This window comes from Tupaia chinensis, unplaced genomic scaffold, assembly GCF_000334495.1.
Source record: "Tupaia chinensis unplaced genomic scaffold, TupChi_1.0 Scaffold000290_1, whole genome shotgun sequence".
Lineage (NCBI taxonomy): Eukaryota > Metazoa > Chordata > Mammalia > Scandentia > Tupaiidae > Tupaia > Tupaia belangeri.
The window spans coordinates 3,423,875-3,444,209 of record NW_006159775.1 but is presented as its reverse complement, the minus strand read 5'-3'; the positions used below and the strand labels follow the sequence as shown (position 1 = coordinate 3,444,209).

General features: G+C 34.3%; 1 protein-coding gene across 1 annotated transcript in view; it reads right to left on the bottom strand.

Moving 5' to 3' along the window:
• Window positions 1–20,335, bottom strand: part of CCDC178 (coiled-coil domain containing 178) — a 431,445-nt gene that overhangs the window by 364,344 nt on the left and 46,766 nt on the right. The window contains 3 exon segments of the mRNA XM_027772660.1: window positions 867–1,087; window positions 12,391–12,591; window positions 16,579–16,658. Coding sequence (XP_027628461.1) covers window positions 867–1,087; window positions 12,391–12,591; window positions 16,579–16,658 — 502 coding nt within the window.

Genomic DNA, 20,335 nt, shown 5'->3' with positions numbered 1-20,335 from the left:
GGCAGGGAATCAAGGGAGGAAAAGGAGCAGAACATTTAATGTACACAAATATGGAAAATTGTTTGCTGATAATAAAAACGTGTATGATAATAGCTTTGACTGGACCAATATGCAGTGTACTCAAGGTGGCAAAATTCATTTGTATGCTGTAAAGATGTACAGAGACTTAAAAATAATAAAAAACAAAGACAGTAGAAATTTTGATTTGTTGTATTGTGACAGGTACAAATAATTTTTTATTAACATGTTCCAAAAATAGTGCTAAATGTTAATTAATCATTCAAAAGATTTGACTTATTCACTGAAATGGATTGATACATTTGACTCATATTCTTCCTCATTTCAATTATGCCTTTAAAAAAATACCAGGCTGTTTTACATGTTCAAAAGTTTATTAGTTGACTAAGTATTATTAATACACCTAAGTATAAAGGTAAAGGAAGAAGACATAGTCAAAATGAACAGCAATAGACTATACAGTTTAATAAATCCTCTAAGAAATAAATAGGTCAATTTTCAGTGAAAATAAAGCATTTAAAATTAGGTTATTTTCCTGGGGCCAACAGATGGTATAGTTGTTGGGGTTCTGGATTCCCATATGGCTGACCATGGTTCAAGTCCTAAAACTGACAACTTGCTTTCTCACTTTTTAAACTCATTGTCTCTATCTTTCTCTGGTTAATTAAAAAAAAATATATGTATATCTATCTATCTATCTATCTATCTATCTATCTATATCTATCTATCTATATTTATATAATTGTTTAAAAAAAGAAAAGAATTATGCTATTTTCCTATGGCTGAAACTTTTTTATATAACTAATAAACAATTTGTAAAATGCACATCTGTTTACTTTTTCATTTACCTAAAATTTTTTTTTAAAACATTCCTTCAAAGCTTCCAGCTCCTGGTTACGTTTTGAATTCAGTAGAGGGCCATGTGTTTGCATGTAGTCTATGTCTGTCTGAACCTTTGCATTAGCCTCTTCTAACCTCTTCTTTTGTTCCTCCATGTGTTCCAGTTGATTAACTCTGTCTTCGAGATGCCATCGTAATTCTATAATATCTCCCAAATAAGCCTCATGCTCTAGAAGTAGAATACCAAATAAAGGAAAATCTGATTTTAAAACCAAAGATCTAGAAGGAAATCTTTGTGATAACAGGAAATACTTTATTTTAAGAAATTACTTATCTGTGAATTTCAGAAAGTTATTGCAAAATATATTGCATTCTTTATTCACAACCAAAACGATTAAAATGTGTTTTATAAATTAATAATGATTTTAGTATAAGTCCTGTTTATTATACTCATTGTACTGATTATTATATAAAATCACTATGTAACTGCTCCAAAGTAAGAACAACTGCAAGAGTAAAGGAATTCCAAAACTACCTGCAAGTAAAATGATAAAATAAGAGTTACAAATATCAGAATGGAAAAATCAAAAAAGGTTATTTTCTAATGAAACAATTATATAACAAAACATGTGAAAAAATCAATTGAAAAGTATCATAGAACCAGCCACTGACATACTTTTTCAGGCAGTTTAATACACATGACCAATTGCATAGTTCAAGTCCTGGACTTTGCAGCTTAAAAAATATGCTGGGCATGTGTGCATAGGTGCCCAAAATCCAGAAAGGAGAAATGGAGAAGGGATTGCAGCATGACCATACCTGACAGGAAGTGATTGCTCACTTTTCTTTCTCTCTCATCTCTTTTTCCAATGAGCACACACACCGTCTTGTGTGTGTGTGTTTTAGTATTATAATGCATAAGTTAGTTTATATATAAAATTAATGTAGAAAATAAATGTCTATCTATAAAAAGAATATGTTGAAAGCAGAATAATGTCACAGCAGCAAAACTGCAATATAACACAATATAAAATAAATTGCATAAATCCAATAATAAATGTAACCTGAACTGAGCAAGGCCCAGAAAGAGAAAATGTCAAAATGCTTTTAAACAACATGAAACTCAAATAATGGATAAAAATTAAAATAAATTAACATATATGAATAAAATTTGTTTGGTATAAAATACTTGAAATTTAAGCATGGACATCTCCCTCAATTCATTTAATTCAATCCTAATCAACAAGCTATGAAAATTTTAGAGTAATTGAACTTTTTATTTGTTATCCACGACAGAAATGCGTGAAATGCACACAAATGAGAGAGAAAGACAGAAATAGAAAAGTATTTTTGACAGGGTCTTATCAATTTGTAATCCCCTTTCTCTGGCCCCTTAGCTCCTGAAGATCTTGGCCATGAATTCATACACCTGGCATGTTTTAAAGCTGATCTGGGCATCTAAACCCACAGTTGGCCATGTGGTTTCTAGCATTGTAGTTTAGCTTGCTACTGACTGTACCAACAGGCTAGGCCAATTTTAGAGAAAATTAGATAAATGGATTTTCTCATTATAAGTTTCTAGCAATAAACCAATTCTGGATCTTGGAATAAAACTAGTCAGGTAACTTGGTTTGGGGACTTTCTGATGTTGTCTTCACTAGAATATTTTGTATTTTTATTGGTGAACTAGGCCCATTACTTTCCATATTTATAAAGTCCTCACCTAATTTTATTTTATATTTTATGCTACCTTCTTAAAACAGTTGTAGTCATTTTTTTTTCTAGGATTTTGTGGAAGTATAAAATTGCAAGCTTTATGACCCTACTATGCATGTATGTATTATTTTGGGAAGATCTTTAGTTACTGGTCAAAATTTTTAAATGTTATATAAATATCTTAGTTATCTGTTTATTCATCAATCTATATTTTTGTGTAAATTTATTCAGTTCATCAAAATTCAGTAATATTCTAAAAGTTTTGTTAATGTTTTTATTACTATTAATCACTATTACATCTCTATTTTTTTGTTATTGTTTAGTTTTTTGCTATAGAGTGCATGTGCTCACCAGAGAGAGGACAGAGAAGAGAGAGAGGGAAGAGGAGGGAAGTGAAAAATCACTGCCAGAGTAGATGGCCACTCTGCAATCCCTTCTCTTCCAGTATCTTCCTAAGATTTCAGAAACTCTTGCACACGTGCCCAGCATGTTTTTCAAGCACTGGGTCCAGGACACAAATTGCCCAGTCAGCCATGTAGAATATCCAGGCACCTTCACCACCACACCACCAACTGGAACTCTCTTTGTATTTTCAGCCCTAATCTGATTCATTTTGAATATTCTCTTTGTGTTTTTGATGAATTTGGCTATTTGTTCTCCATTTTCTTTCTTTTCATTAATCTTTTATTAATAAGCCAACATTTAGCATTGCATATTTTCTGAATTATATATTTTTTATTATTTTGCCATTTTGTTACTCTCTTACCTTTTTGTATTTATTTTGCATTTATTTTTCTAAATCCCAAGGTGACATATTTATTACGTTAAGTATGGTAATTAAATTCAGACTTTTTTCATGCAACTGAAGCTACTGATTTCCCTTAAAGTAATGACTTTGCTTTTATTCAGACATGTGAAAATAATTTTAATGGTGTTTTAATGATACATATCTAAATATTTTCTGGGTTCTTGTATAGATACAATGTCTGACATTATCACGTTCTTACTTTGTTTACCCTCACTAACTAGACAGTAACTTGTGTTTCAAAGAATTAGTCTGTATCTTGTTAAATATCACCATTCTTATTTCCAGTGATCTGCTATTAGATATCCTGTCCTCTCATTATGTACTCCATGCTTTATATTTTCCTTCTGCGTGTATTGCTGAGATATATTTCATGAAATTTCTTCAAATTTTAGTTAATTATTGCTTTTCTGAGTCTAATAAATAATTTAACCCATTATAGAATGTTAAGTTTTACTAATATATTTTTCATTTCTAACTATTTCTAAATTTTTATTTTGGCTTTCTTTAAAAAATTGTTTTAGTTCTTTTATTTTCAAAACTCTCTTACCTTTTTGTATTTATTTTGCATTTATTTTTCTAAATCCCAAGGTGACATATTTATTACGTTAAGTATGGTAATTAAATTCAGACTTTTTTCATGCAACTGAAGCTACTGATTTCCCTTAAAGTAATGACTTTGCTTTTATTCAGACATGTGAAAATAATTTTAATGGTGTTTTAATGATACATATCTAAATATTTTCTGGGTTCTTGTATAGATACAATGTCTGACATTATCACGTTCTTACTTTGTTTACCCTCACTAACTAGACAGTAACTTGTGTTTCAAAGAATTAGTCTGTATCTTGTTAAATATCACCATTCTTATTTCCAGTGATCTGCTATTAGATATCCTGTCCTCTCATTATGTACTCCATGCTTTATATTTTCCTTCTGCGTGTATTGCTGAGATATATTTCATGAAATTTCTTCAAATTTTAGTTAATTATTGCTTTTCTGAGTCTAATAAATAATTTAACCCATTATAGAATGTTAAGTTTTACTAATATATTTTTCATTTCTAACTATTTCTAAATTTTTATTTTGGCTTTCTTTAAAAAATTGTTTTAGTTCTTTTATTTTCAAAACTTTTTTTTTTTTACATATGTTCATCATACTTATTTATAAGCTCATCTGTACTCCAATATCTTAAAAACAGAGTAAAATTTTGTGGTCCACTTCTACTGATTCATGTACTAATCAAAACTGGATTTTTGTGTTTTATATTTGATATTGAGATACTACTTTTGTTAGAACTTTATCTGAAATAATTCCTTGGTGTTTAGGTTCAAATTTTGGTATTCTAGACAAAATTTGGGACCAGCAGATGGCGTATTGGTTACAGTGCTGGACTCCCACATAGTCAGCCATGGTTCGAGTCCCGGACCTGATGGCTTTAAAACTCATGCCAGGCATGTGTGTGAGTGTCCAAAATCCCAGGAAGAGAATAGAGGAGAAGGGACTGTCATGTGGTCATCCCCACTGGGAGGGGATTTCTCGTTTTCTGTCTCTGATGAGTGCACGTGCCCTGTAGCAAAAATCTCTCTCTCAAAAAAAAAAAAAAAGAAAGAAAGAAAAAATTTGTCTTTGCTTTTGTCAGATGACTGACATCTTACTAAGTCACAGAACATTTAATGATGACATTTTCCACTCAAAAATTTCTGGACATATAGCACAGAGACAGGAATTTGAGTTACAAATCCATTTGAGGTCAGTACAGTAAGAATGTTCATGGAACATATTTTCTTCCATTGACTAAGTGAAACAAACAAGTTTCTCTGCTCTTCAACCTTAGAGGCAGGTTTATTAATGATTCACTTTTTTTTTTTTAAGAGAGAGATTTTTGCTAGAGGTTACATGCCCTCACCAGAGAGGCAGAGAGACAGAAAGCGAGAAATCACCCTCCAGAAAGGATGGTCACACCACAATTCCTTCTCCTTTATTTTCTTCTTGGAATTTTGGCCATGCATGCACACATACCCAGCATGAGTCTTACGCCACTGGGTCTGGGCATTGAACCACAGTCAACTATGTGGAAGTCCACAGACATAATCATTACACCATCTTCTAGTCCCTAATGAATCACTCTTATGCTAACTGTAAAACTGGATTCTCTGCTTTGTTTTATGATCTCTGTTCAGACTTGTCATTTTGTGTGAGCCTTATGCTTTATTTCCAGCCTCCTCTATGCTACAGATATATTGAAGTGGTGATCCAAGGACATCAGGTTTCATAATCTCTTCAAACCTAAATCTGACACTAATGCTTATTTATTACATAAAATTCCTGTGCTAAACTGAAATATTGGTCTTGGTGCATTTCTTATTTTCTTGACAACTTGTCAGGATATTTTGAATGATTTTTTAAAAATCAAAACACATGAACAAACTTGACAATTGTAAAAAATAACTTTTCTATAATTAGTTTCTTCTGTGTTTCACAGTTGAAGCCACAGAGACTTCAATATCCTTCTAACAACTCAATGAACAACTAGACAGAATATCATTAAAAAGAGAGAAAACTTGAGCAACATTTTTAAATTTTTTCAGAGATTTTTGTTATAGGGTATGTGTGGCTTGCCAGAAAGAGAGACAGAAAGCAAGAAATCATGCCCCAGAGGGATGGCCAGGGCATAATCCCGTCTCTTCCACTCTCTGGTTGGGATTTTGGGCATACACACACATACATCTGGAATTAACTTCAAGCTGCCAGGTCTGGGACTCAAAACACAATTGGCCATGTGATTGACTTAACTAATATTTGTAGATATTCTACTCACCAACAGCAAAATACATCATTTTAAAAATTTTTAATTAATATATAGTAATTGTACATTTTTATGGAAGTATATGTGTATCCCTTGGAGAAAGAAAAACAACTTGGTCATGGTGTATAGTCTTTTTAATGTGCTGATAAAGTCAATTTGCTAGTATTGTTTTGGAGACTTTTGCTTCTGTATTCATTAGAGATACTATTTTTTGAAAAGAGGTATCTTAGGGTGTGAGTGCTCACTGGAGAGATTGAGAGAGATGGAGACAGTGAGAGGGAAAATGAGAAATCACCCCCAGGGGGAATGCCTATACTGCAATCCCTTATCCACCATACTCCTCCTAGGATCTTGAGCATGTATACACACACACACACACACACACACACACACACACCTGGTGTATCAAGCCACTGGGTCTGGGACTCGAACCATATCTACCATGTGGGAGTCCAGGGTCTAGTAATTGTTTTATATATTTAGGTGCTCTCATTGTGGGTACTTGTATGTTCACAGTTGTTATGACTTTTTGTTGGGTCGGTCCCTTTATTATTACATAATGGCCTTCTTTATCTCTTTTTACTTCTTTTGAATGAAAGTCTATTTTATCTGATATTGATATAGCTACTTCTACTTGGTTTTGGCTTCCATTTATGTGTAATATCCCTTTTCATTCCTTTGCTACTAGTCTAACTGTGTTTTATAGATGAAGTGTGTTTCTTGGAGAAGCATATAATTGAAGTTTATTTTTTTTAGCCATTTAGTCAGTCTATAAGTTTAAGCCATTCACATTTATTATTATAGATAGATTAAAATTTTATTCCGGTCATTCTGTTAAGTGATTTGTGGTTACTTCATGCATTCTTTATTTTTCTTTTTAATTCTTTTCCATGTCTCATTTGTGTATCTAGTTTATCAATGCATATTGCATTTTGAGTTTCTATTTACTTTTTTTTTTCCTTTTATTTTATAATATTACTGCCCTTTTGCATCCAAATGTGGGACTCCCTGAAAGATTTCTTATAAGACTGGTCAGTGATGGTGAATTCCCTCAGTTTTTGCTTATCTGGGAAAGACCATCTTTTCTTCTGTTTTAAAGAAGAAATTTGCTGGGTACAGTATTCTTAGTTGGCAATTATTTTCTTTAGACATTTTGAACATATTATCCCATTCTCTCCATACCAGCTTAGTTTCTGCTGAGAAATCTGCTAGTAGTCTTAGGAAGTTCCATTATACGTAACTTGGTGCTTTTCTCTTGCTTCTTTAATTTTTTTTTCTGTTTTTTTTTTTTTCTTTTTTTGAAGAGATTTTTTTCACTATAGGGCGCGTGCGCTTGCCAGACAGACAAAGAGAGACATAGAGACAGAAAGCGAGAAATCACCCCCCAGGAGGGATGGTCATGCTGCAATCCCTTCTCCTCCATGCTCCTCTCGGGATCTTGGGCACACACGCACATGCGCCCAGCGTGAGTTTTAAGCCACCGGGTCCGGGATGCGAACCACGGTCGACTACATGGGAGTCCAGCGACATAGCCATTACGCTAACTGCTGGTTCCCATTTTTTTTCTGTTTTTGAACTTTGACATTTTAATTATAATATTCCCATAAATTCCATGGTCTGTCTTCAGTCTTTCTTTTAATTATTTTTTTCAATTTCTTTTTTACCTTGCTGGATAATTTCAAAAGACTTATTTTCCAGGTTTGTGATTCTTTATTTTTGCATGTTTTAGTCTGCTATTTAATCTCTTCATTACATATTTTTTTCTTTTTCTTTCTTTACTTATATTTATTGGCACTAACATTATATCAAATAACAGTATTTTTTAGGTGATAGCGAAAGAAGTTAAATGAGAATTAAAAAATCGATTTCTCATGAAATTTGTTGACCATAATTAGTTCTTAAAACAATTTAACTAAATATTTTCTATTGTTATAGTAATATGAATTTAAAATTACAACCTTATCTTTATGTTATGTGATAATAATTAGAATGATGCTTCTGTATATGAAATCTATACTGTCAAATAAAAAGTGCAGATTCAAATCAAGTTTTACTACCCAAGAATTTGTAACTTGATTTGTAAATGGCTATTTCACAGTATCATTTACAGCCTAAGTAATGCTATTTTTTTAAAGTTTTTCATGACAAGGATATGTTGCATATGTTAATAAGTGGATTATCAGAAATAAGCTGTTCAATTTTCTTTTAAAATTTCCATACTACAGTCCTTGTTCAAACACTTTAAAATCTATTTCATTAACTGTGAATAAACAAATGTCTAGAAAGTCAGAAACTCGAAGAAGTATTTATAAAATGAAGGGAAATTCTCTTAAGAATGCATGCTAATTGTTTTAGAGTTCAAAACCAAATACTTAAAAGTAAATCATTTATAATTGGAAATAATTGGTTTCATCTTTCAATGGAAGGGAACCAATACTTCAAATTTTCCACAGTGAAAAACTGTCAAATCTCCCAGTTTCCCAATTGCTATATAGTGCTCTAAAAATCATTGTGAATACATCTGAAAATCTCCTATTATTTATTTCCCATATCTAATGCATCTCACTAATTAAATACATTTGTTAATAATTTTACAAATGAGTATTACTAAGCTGCTTCTAAAAAATATGAACAATTTCAATCTGTGTGTACAAAGACCATTTGTAAACCTTTAGAAACCATTATTTAAATCAATCTTATACCCATAGAAATATATGTGTACCACTTAGACTGAGATAAAATTTATGATAAATTTTTAAACATCAATTTACTCCATTCAGGATGCGTGTGTGTATACCCTCAATAGACTAGAATAACTTCTTTGAAGAATTTCTACATAGCATATTGATGATATAGATTTTGATAAAACAACTAAATATGTATTTAGCCAGAAGAGCATATTGATAGGAGAATGGCCCCTACTGAGATATACTCACCAAAGGTATTAAGGACAGTACTATTCATTCGGAGTCTCTAAGGTAACTCTCTACATTTTTAGCTTTCACATTGCTTTTATAATCATAATGCACTTATTTTAAAATTTCATGTTCTTTTATACATTCAATCATGTTATTTAGTTTACAAAGTAAACATTCCAACATGTGTACATTTCTTCCTAGTCCAGTTGATAATACAATAAAATTATCTTCAACAGATAATACCACATTATATTTTTAATTTCATATATTTAATTGTGTTTCATCTTGAGAATTTCTGTTTAGTTTTGTTTTTAATGACTTCCATCTTTGTTAAATTTCTCATCCTGTTTTTCTAATTTTTTTTTTCCTGGGAGCCAGCAGGTGGTGTGCTATTTAAGGTACTGGATTTCCCACAGGGCTGGACCACAATTCAAGTCCCAGACCTGGCAGCTTGCTTTCTCAGTCTCTCTCTCTCTCTCTTGTCTGTCTTTCTCTGGTAAAATACATATGAAAAAAGAATGTAATAATAATAAATTAATTAAATAAGTAATTCTTTAAAAAATTTGTTTTCCTGGTTTTGTTGAATTCTTTTTCTTTTTGAAGAGGTTTTTGCTATAGGGCACGCACGCTCGCCTGACAGACAGAGAGAGACATAGAGACAGAAAGCGAGAAATCACCCCCCAGGGGGGATGGCCATACCGCAATCCCTTCTCCTCCATTCTCCTCTCAGGGCCTTAGGCACACACACACACGCGCCCAGTGTGAATTTAAGCCACCGGGTCCAGGACTCGAACCACGGTTGACTACGTGGGAGTCCAGTGACATAGCCATTATGCTAACTGCTGGTTCCCGGTTTTGTTGAATTCTTAATTCATATCTCACTGAGTCTTTTCATAGTCATTATTTTGAATTCCCTTACAGAGACTTTAAGAAATTCCTTTTCTAGGGACCAGTAGTTGGCATAATGGCTATGTCGCTGGAATTCCCATGTAGTCGACCGTGGTTAGAGTCCTGGACCTGATGGCTTAAACTCATGTCGAGTATGTGTGCGTGTGCATGCGTGCCCGAGATCCCAAGAGGAGAATGGAGGAGGAGGGATAGTGGTATAGCTATCCCCACTGGGGAGTGATTTCTTGCTTTCTGTCTCTCTGCCTCTCGCTGTGTTCTGGTGAGTGTGTGTATCCTATAGCAAAAACCTCTCCAAATAAAAAAAGGAAAAAAAAAAATCCTTCTCTTCATGATCTAATTACTGGAGATTTATTGAGTTTCCTTGAAGGTGTCAAGTTTCCTTACCTTTTCATGTTTGTTATGTTCTTATATTGATACTTATACATTGGGGAGCAGTTGCCTTTTCTGATTTTATTTATTTATTTATTTATTTATTTATTTATTTTTGGATAGCTTTCTTAGTGTAAAATTCTTTTTATTTAATTTTGTGTTGATTAGATGGGGTGTTGTTGTTTTCATTAGGTGTAATAGTGTAGTGTTTGGAAGATTCTTGTGTTGCATTCACTGTCAGTAGTGTCTGAGCATGTCTCAGTATTCTAGATTTGGAATGTTTGTGGTATTAATGGTATAGTTTTGTTGGGGGTGGGCATTCCCTAGTGAGATACTTGTATGTAAGCAGGAATAGAGTAGAATGTTGCTGTCCAACAGTCTCTACGGAAACTGTCAGCCCTGGTAGTGGATAGATAGCAATCACCCGTGAATGGCAGGATGGAATATTGGTCTGCAGTGTCTTGAGGGTCCTTTATGTGGGTGCGGATCCATATTCTGTGACTATAATGGGTGTTGGACACAGTATTGATCATGGATGGGAGTCAGCCAAGTTTGAAAGGTTCTTTGAATTGAGAGGCGCTCATGCTCTCAAACTACAAGATGTGCCAGACTCAGCACCTGTTAGTAGTATAGGCCTACAAAGTTGGAGGGCTCCCACAGGAAGACAGGGTCCTTGATTGAGTTGCTATGTGAACTAGGTTCATGGAAGGAGTCACTGGGTAAAAGCCACACTGAGGGGAATGGAGGGCTCAGTTCTGATTATATTCTTGGCTGCTGCTTTTTTTTAGTGTTTAGAGAATAACAACAACAAAATTCAAAACAATTAGGCCTAGCACAGTGTTGTGTACTGTTAAAATGTTGTGTGTGCCACTCATGAAACCATATGTGAGGTCGAGGTTATATCATCTGCCAACCTAAGACACTGAGCATGATCACATGTACCTATGGTCCTAAAAACTCAGGGGGACTGAGGCAAGAGGATCATGCTCAAGTCTGGTCTGGGCGACATAGTGAGATTTTGTCTAAAAAAGCCAGGTTAGTGGCATGTACCTATGAACCCAGCTAGAAGACAATTCCCTGTCTTAAAAATAAATTAAAAATCCAGGGAACCAGCAGTTAGCGTAATGGCTATGTCGCTGGACTCCCACGTAGTCGACCGCGGTTCGTGTCCCGGACCCGGTGGCTTTAAAACTCACGTGTGCGTGCATGCCCAAGATCCCGAGAGGAGAATGGAGGAGAAGGGATTGCAGCGTGACCATCCCTCCTGGGGGGTGATTTCTCGCTTTCTGTCTCTATGTCTCTCTCTGTCTGTCTGGCGAGCGCACGCGCCCTACAGTGATAATCAAAAAAAAAAAAATTAAAAATCCACTATCTTTAGATTGACACTTCAACATAGATTATATCATTCTTTACTCTCATATTTACTGCTTAATTCTCAAAAGCAGACACAGGTAGGAGGGAGCTTCAAAAAAAAAAAAAACATGCAAAATCCATTCTATGAAAAAAAAAATGCATGGATTCCAAATTTGTTTTGTACCAAAATAAATTCACATTTTAATTCAATTTTTGTATGAACTTTTTGATGTCCCTTTATGTTTCCTAAAATATTACATAGAAGTCTTTCATTTTCCTATATTTAAAAATATGGCTATTGACACAAACTGGCAATCACTTTAAATTTCTAAATTTCTATTAACTCGAATGCTGTAATTATAAGGAATATGTGCTAAATGTTTGCTCAACCTCTAGGTACCATTAATGCCATAGAATTTCCAACAGACCCAAATGATACTAGGTCCAAGTGAGCTAGTGCTATCCCAATTTATGTCTTTGAACTCAACATCATCATTAATAGCATTGTCTAAAAGCACCCTGTTTTGTATGAGAAACAATATGGTCACTCTCAACCAAAGAGGTTTTTTATTTGTTTGTCTGTTTTTATATTGAGCTTTTACTCATATCTCTTGAAAAAGGTAAAAGGCAATTTGAAAAATCCTGATTATTACCTTTCTGTACAGCTAACGGGAGTTCTTGAAGTTTCCAGATTGACCAAGCGTCGATTTTCAGGCTAATCCTTTTCTTTCTTGATCTTTGTCGTTTTAAAGCCTCTTCAGCTTCTGCTCGGTCAGTTTCTAGACTTTTAACGAGATGGATGGCCTCTGATAGCAATGTTTCCATTTCCTGCTTTAACTCTGGACACTTTTCATCTTAAAATATGAAGAGGTATTTATATTTGTTAGTGAATCTGCCTATAAGTCAAATGATAGAAACATGGGTCTTAGTTATATTATTCCTTTAAATATTTATATATTTAATAAGAGAATGTTGGAAAAATGAATTAGCCTTTTAAAGTCAGTTTTATTATAATACAAGGATAACATTGATTATAACCTTTGAAAAGAGATTTTTCAATGAATATTTTATAAGATAATCAGAATAGCTAAATCTCAACCAATTACTTCAAAATATGATTTTATCTAAAAGAAAAATAACACATGGCCTAGTTAAGTGTTGTACTATAGAGTTTTAGTTTTAAAGCATGTTTGTGTTTCCTTCTATTTTATAAGAAAACAATAACAATGATTAGATCAGGTAAATACTGAAAATTCTCAGATGGTTCCTAGTAATAAGATAGTTTATATTCTTCAACCTTAAGAGATAACAACTTCGCTACTTAGCCTCATTGGGAATTCATTGGAATTTCCAAATTCTATTTATTCGGTTATAATACAAATTAAATCCTTTAATGAGACATGTTTGTGATTCCTGATTCATAGCTCTGGAATGACATGACTTAATATTAACCAAATTATTACTATGGGTCTTCATTATTCTAATTATGAAAGTGTCCAGAGACTATTGTGTCTCAGGTAACATACTCTTCCTTGGCAATAAGAAGATAAAGAAGACAGATATGGGTCCCATTCTTGTGGGATTTATATCTATAAGCTGTGACATTTGTTGAAACATGACATGACAAGAATACATAAACATGAACTGTCCAGAAAGACAAGGACCCCAAAGAGCTGAGTTGAACCAAAAATAGTAAAATTGGATCAGGAAAAGTGGTGACAAGTAAGTTGCATTTTTGTTTTGCTTTTGGACAATAATGACGTTCTGTTAGCTGGAGCATCACCTACTTGGTAATATAATGGTTTTAAATACAAGCTCAGCAGTCATATAGTCACTAGTTCTAACCTGCTGGGTTAGAAATTAAGCATGCTGACTCACAAGAAATATTGAAAATCAAGTTTCTCTATTTTTTTTTTTTTTGGAGAGATTTTCACTGTAGGGTGCGTGCGCTCGCCAGACAGACAGAGAGAGACATAGAGACAGAAAGCGAGAAATCACCCCCCAGGGGGGATGGTCACGCCGTGATCCCTTCTCCTCCATTCTCCTCTCGGGATCTTGGGCACGCACGCACACGCGCCCGGCGTGAGTTTTAAGCCACCGGGTCCAGGACACGAACCGCAGTTGACTACGTGGGAGTCCAGCGACATAGCCATTACGCTAACTGCTGGTTCCCAAGTTTCTCTATTTTAAAACAAAAACATGATGTTTTTCTGGACTGGTCATTTATTTGATCTCTTTGGATCCATTTTTTTCCTCTGTCAGATTTTACCACATCTACATTCTATGTTCACCTGTGGTGGTACAGGCAGTAGGGCAACACTCTACAATGTTGAAGCCACATGGAAAACCAGGGCCTTGGATCCTTGGCTGACTTGAAACATAGTCAATGTGAGCACATCCATAATCCTGACTGGTCAAAGCTGGGGAGTGGGGTATAGCAGTATGATGACACCCTGTTGTGGGTGACTCTCCTTCTCAAGATATATATATTTTTTAGTTCTACCACATTCTGGGCATTTACATAGTTAATTGTCTGTTTTCATTTTCATTTTGGTTTTAATTTGTCAGAGGACATATGCGCTCATGGAGAGAAAGAAAGCAAGCAAAGGAAAGCAAAAAAGCATCCTCTCCATAGGGTGAGATCACAGTGAAATCCCTTTTCTTCCTTTTCTTCCTTCTTTTGGGATTTTGAGAATATATGCATATGAGTTTGGTATATTTTTCAAGCCATCAGGTCTAGCACTCAAGCCTTGGAATTGGCTGTGCTACCCAGCTGTCTTGACCACGACCACAGGGTGGCCCTGTCTGCTTATTTATTTATCTATTTTTATGAAAACATACTTTGTATTTTATACTATTCCTTTAGTAGCACTCTAAAATAAATACTGTAAGTATTTATACTTCAAGTGTCTCTAATTCATTATACTTAACACCTCACTCAAAATTTTTTCTATTATTTCAATAAGTTTTACTGTTTCACATCAATTAAGTGAGTAACTATGTGCCTTTTCTTTTTCCATTTTTTTCTTTTTCTTTCTTTCTTTTCTTTTTTTTTTGGAGAGGTATTTGCTGTAGGGCACGTGCACTTGCCAGAAAGACAGAGAGACAGAATGCGAGAAATCACCCCCCAGGGGGGATGGCCACGCCGCAATCCCTTCTCCTCCATTCTCCTCTTAGGATATTGGGCATGCATGCACATGCGCCTGGCATGAGTTTAAGCCACAAGGTCTAGGACTCAAACTGTGGTTGGCTACACCGGAATCCAGCAACATAGCCATTACGCCAACTGCAGGTCCCTATCTGCCATTTTTTAACACCAGTTACAATTAATCTCCTTCATCCAACTAATGCTTTGTGTTTTAGATCCAAATGCACATGTATAATTTTATATCCATGGATTAAATGAACCATGAATCAAAAAATATTTGGAAAAATATTGCTTGTGTCTGAAGTGAACATGTACAGACTTCAGCTTTTCTTGTCATTGTTCCTTAAATAATACAATATATAACATGTATGCAGCATTTACATTGCACTGGGTATTACAAATAGTTTACAGATAAGTTAAAGTGTACAGGACGATGTGCATAGATTATATTCAAGTTTATGCCATTTTTCATAATCAGCGTGAGCATCCATGGATTTTGGTATCTGAGGGGGGGCTCCTGAAATTAATCTTCCCATAGGTAATGAATGACAGTGATCGCAATTAATTAAACTGTGATTTTGACCATTAATATGCTCATTTTTCTCCCAGTATTTGTTATGTGATAACCTGGTAATGATTGAGGTTTTCATCTTCACTGTGGACACAAATAGTGAAAAGGGAAACCGTAATAACATAGCCTCACTATGAGTGACAGTTTGAAATACAGAATACTCTGGCTTCTTAATAAAGTTCTAAGTTACTAATCATCCTTCACTAACTGTTTTTAGAAAATTTTTGATGCAGGGAAAGATTGTTTAAGATACTGGGTCATCAGAAAAACCATGACATATTTTTCTATGCAAAAATGCATCATGACTTTTCCAATGACCCAACAATTCCACAAATACATTCAAATATGTTGAAATAATATGCCAGTATATAAAGTACAGTACACTTTATAAATTATGACAACAGTGTTATTACAACTTATATATGTGCTAGAACTGTAACTCGTTTTTTGTTTGTTTGTTTGTTTGTTTGTTTTGGAGAGGTTTTTGCTGTAGGGCGCATGCACTCGCCAGAAAGACAGAAAGAGACAGAGAGATAGAAAATGACAAATCCACCCACAAGGGGGATGGTCACATTGCAATTCCTTCTCCTCCATTCTCCTCTCAGGATCTTGGGTTTAAGTCACCGGGTCCAGGTCTCAAACTGTGGTCAACTGCATGTGAGTCCAGCGAAGTAGCCATTACACCATCTGCTGGTCCCAAGAACTATAACTCTTGCATAATAGCCATGTATCACATGTAACCATTTACATTTAAATGTAGTTCAATAAGGGCTGGCCTGGTAAGGCAGACAGATTCCTCATGACCAGTCCTGTGGTCTAACTCCTAGATCCATCATTTTAGGAAACATGCTGGGCGTGTGGGCATACATGCCGCAAATCCTGACTAGATATAGAAATGGAGGAGAAAGGATTGTGACGTTACCATTCTTCATGGGAGGGGCTTTCTATCTCTCCCTGCCTTTTTCTCTGTCTGGCCCCTATTGAGGGTATTTTTTCTATTAGAAACAAAAATTATAAAACTTTTAAACAAGATTATTGAGCATATTAGAAATATATTCAATGATACATCAATGAGTTTTTTCAGGATCATTACATTCATCAAAGTGTGAGAAACAGTTTTACCTCTCCCTTCTGGCATGCTCTCCTTCACTTGTGTAGCAATGCTCCAATCTTCCTTTAAGTCTCTCGCAGAAGTTCTGCTCCTGCATGATGGGAAAGAGGCAATCAATGGCTGTAAAGGATAGCTCTATTGAAAGGTGGTAAAACACATGTTAGGTGATGCCCTTACTTTAATTTTAGATGTTTATGGTGAAACTTACTATATAAGGTACTCTTCCCATATAGGAGACTAATATAGCAGAATTCTAATAAATAATGAGATTTACATTTGATGACAAATTAATAGGAATTCTAATTTGTTACAAATGACCAAAAATTTCTTAAGAAGATATTAAAGGTCTATTTTTTTCTAAGAAACTGATTTTTCTTGAATAGTATTGTTATTAAAAAAGGGGGGGTGTTTATTGAGAATAATTTGGATGAGCTATTTCCCTACTTTCAGTTTAGCAGTATCCAGAAAACCAATATAAATTACAATGCATAATAATCCATTTTAGATTTAAAGTTAATAAGCTTTTAGAAAAATGCCCAAATTAAAATGTTATTTCCTTTTGAAGCATCTTATTAGCTAAAGTTCTAATGTTGAATAACAAAATATTCCCCATTGTCAGTATTTCCCTGATATGGTTCTAAAATCTTAAACTAGCCTTCATTAAATTTTAAAAATGGTATTTTGCCTCATAACAAATTTATAAGAAAATCAATATCAACCTCAAAGCAGGGAATTTCCTTTTTAAATTTTTATTAAATTACTTTTTTTATTAAAAACATTACAAGTTAATTTAAGAAAGCTGTATATATACCAACATTATAAAATCATATAAAATAACCCACATTTATTTAATCTCTTCAGAGATAACAGAATGTAATGTGTAATGGTATTTCAATTTTTGTGAATCTAGAGCTAGAAAATTTTGCTTCATGCTTTAGTTAAATAATACTATTTTAGTTATATTTTACTAGTACTTATATTTATAATGGCTAAATATTGTTTGTCCCTTTATTCCACAATGTCTATTTTATCATAAGATAAATAGCAATTATATTGTGATCAGAGAAATTTTCATCATTATCTTCCTTTAGTTTTAATTTCCATTTCAGAATATTTGTTTTTTCTTATTTGCTTGCTTTTTTTTTTTTTTTCTTACGGTTTTTACCATAGGGCACATACCTTTGCCAGAGAGAAATAGAAAATAGAGAGTCAGTGAGAGCGAAAGAGAAAGTGAGAAATCGCACCCTGGAGGGATGGCCACACTGCAATCCCTTCTCTTCCATTTTCCTCCCGGGTTTTTGGGCAGGCATGCACACATTCCTGGTATGATTTTTAAGCTTTCAAGTCCAGAACTCAACCTATGGTCAGCCACATGGCAGTCCAGCACCCTAACTTGTATGCCACCTTCTGGCCCCATTGCTTGCTTTTAAAAAAAAAATAGAGAAACATCTGTTCCAACAGCTATTAGTCAATAATGCTTTCCTTGCTGGCTTTAAATGCCAATTACATGATAAGGTAAACTTTATACATATTTAGATCTATTTTTCTGCATTATTCTTGACCAGTAAAACTCTATGTTAATTTCAAATTTTTTTTAAGGTAAAAGTCACATAACATAAAATTAATCATTTGAAAGTAAAAAATTTTGTGGCACTGAGTTCATTCCCAATGTTACACGATCATTATCCCCTTCTAGTTACAAAATGTCTTCATCACCCTAAACAAACAGTCCCTACTTACTAAGCAGTTGCTTTCTGTTCTCTTCTTACTAGTCCATAGTAATGACAAATCTGTTTTTCTATCTTTGTGGATGTACCTATTATGTATATTTTATATAAATGGTATCCTATAATAGGTGTTTTCTTTAATTATTGTTTGAGGATGTGTGCACTTATCAGAGAGAAACAGAGAGAAAGAGGCGAAGGAAAAAGCATCTCCTAACGGGACATGGTTATTTTGCAATTCTTTATTTTTCATCTTGTCAGGATTTGGGGAATGTATGCACATATGCCTGGTGTACTTTTCAAGCCCTGAGAACTAGGACTCCAATTGCAATGGACTACATGGCATCCAGCTCTCTTAATCATTAGTCTGACAGTTTACATCTGCTTCCTTTAACTTAGCACAATAGTTTTGTTTTTACTTTTGCCAGAGAGCATATACAACCACCATAAAGAGAGAGAAAAAATGAGAAAGCACGCCCCAATAGTCATGGTCACATCACAATCCTTTCTCCTTTTTTTCTTCTTTTAGAATTCTGGGCATAGACACAAATGTGCGCAGTGTGTTTCTCAGGTCACCAGGTCCAGGATTCAAAACACATAATTAGTCACGTAAGAACTATCCACCTTAATCACCATGTCATGGACTAGCCCTGGTGTATATATAGCTTTTTATATCTTTTTGAGGGAGTGATACTCCTATCAATATATAGTCATATTTTGTTGCTTGGAACAGGTTTTGATCTAAAGTCTATTTTCTGTTATATTCGTATAGTCACCCAGCTCTGTTATGATTACTCTTTGAATGAAATATGCTTTTTCATCTTTTTTTGGGGGGGGTGGAGATTTTCACTATAGGGCGCGTGCACTTGCCTGACAGACAGAGAGAGACATAGAGATAGAAAGCGAGAAATCACCCCCCATGGGGGATGGTCACACCGCAATCCCTTCTCCTCCATTCTCCTCTCGGGATCTTGGGCACGCACGCACATGCGCCCAGCATGAGTTTTAAGCCACCGGGTCCGGGACGCGAACCGCGGTCGACTACATGGGAGTCCAGTGACATAGCCATTACGCTAACTGCTGGTTCCCTCATCTTTTCATTTTCAACGCACTTGTGTCTTTGGATCTCAGTTGAATCTTTTAGAAAGAGGACATGGCTGGATCTTGTATTTGTATCCATTCTACTGCCTTATGACGGGAGAGTTTAATCTATTTTCATATAATTAATTACTGGTAAAAAGCTTATCTCTACTATTTTGTTGTCTGTTTTGTATTTTACTTTTATTTTTATCATTCCTCAACTCCTTCATATGTACCTTTTTAATGATTAGTTTATTTTTCTAGTACATTTTATGTTTTGGGTTTCCCTTTTCTTTGTTTTTCTGTATATATTTTAAGAACATGTTTTAGTGGTTACCCTGGAGATTTTAATTAATGTATTAACTTTATAAGAATTAAGTTTGAAGTAAAATCTATTCAGTTTAAATAGTATAAAACAGCTCTGCTCCTCTACAGCTCAGCCTTCTCTTTTGTGTTGTCATTTTCATAAATTACACACTTAAAATTGCGTGCCTATTATAATAGATTTATAATTATGGGTTTTACTCATTTCCCTTTAACATTACACACAGAAATGTAAAGAGTTAAAAACAAAAATACAATTGTACCAATTTTTATATTTACTTGTGTAATTTATCTTTACCATCATGCCTTTTATTATGGCTTTGTTTTACTGTCTAGTGTGAGGGCAGGTGGAGTAGTGTTGCACCCTCAGTGTGTTTATATCATAATTCTCCATTTCTCCTTTATTTTCGAAGGGTACTTTTATGGAATTTAGAATTCATCATTGGCAGTTTTTTTTTTATTTGTTTCTTACTAGCAACTTAAATACGTCATCACACTATCTTCTGCTTCCTACAGCTTCAGATGAGGAACTAATTGACTGTTCATCTTATTGACAATGCTTTGTACATGACAAGTTGCTTCTCTCTTCCTTTTTTCAAAATTCTCTCTTTGTCCGAGGCTTTCAATTACTTGATTAAAG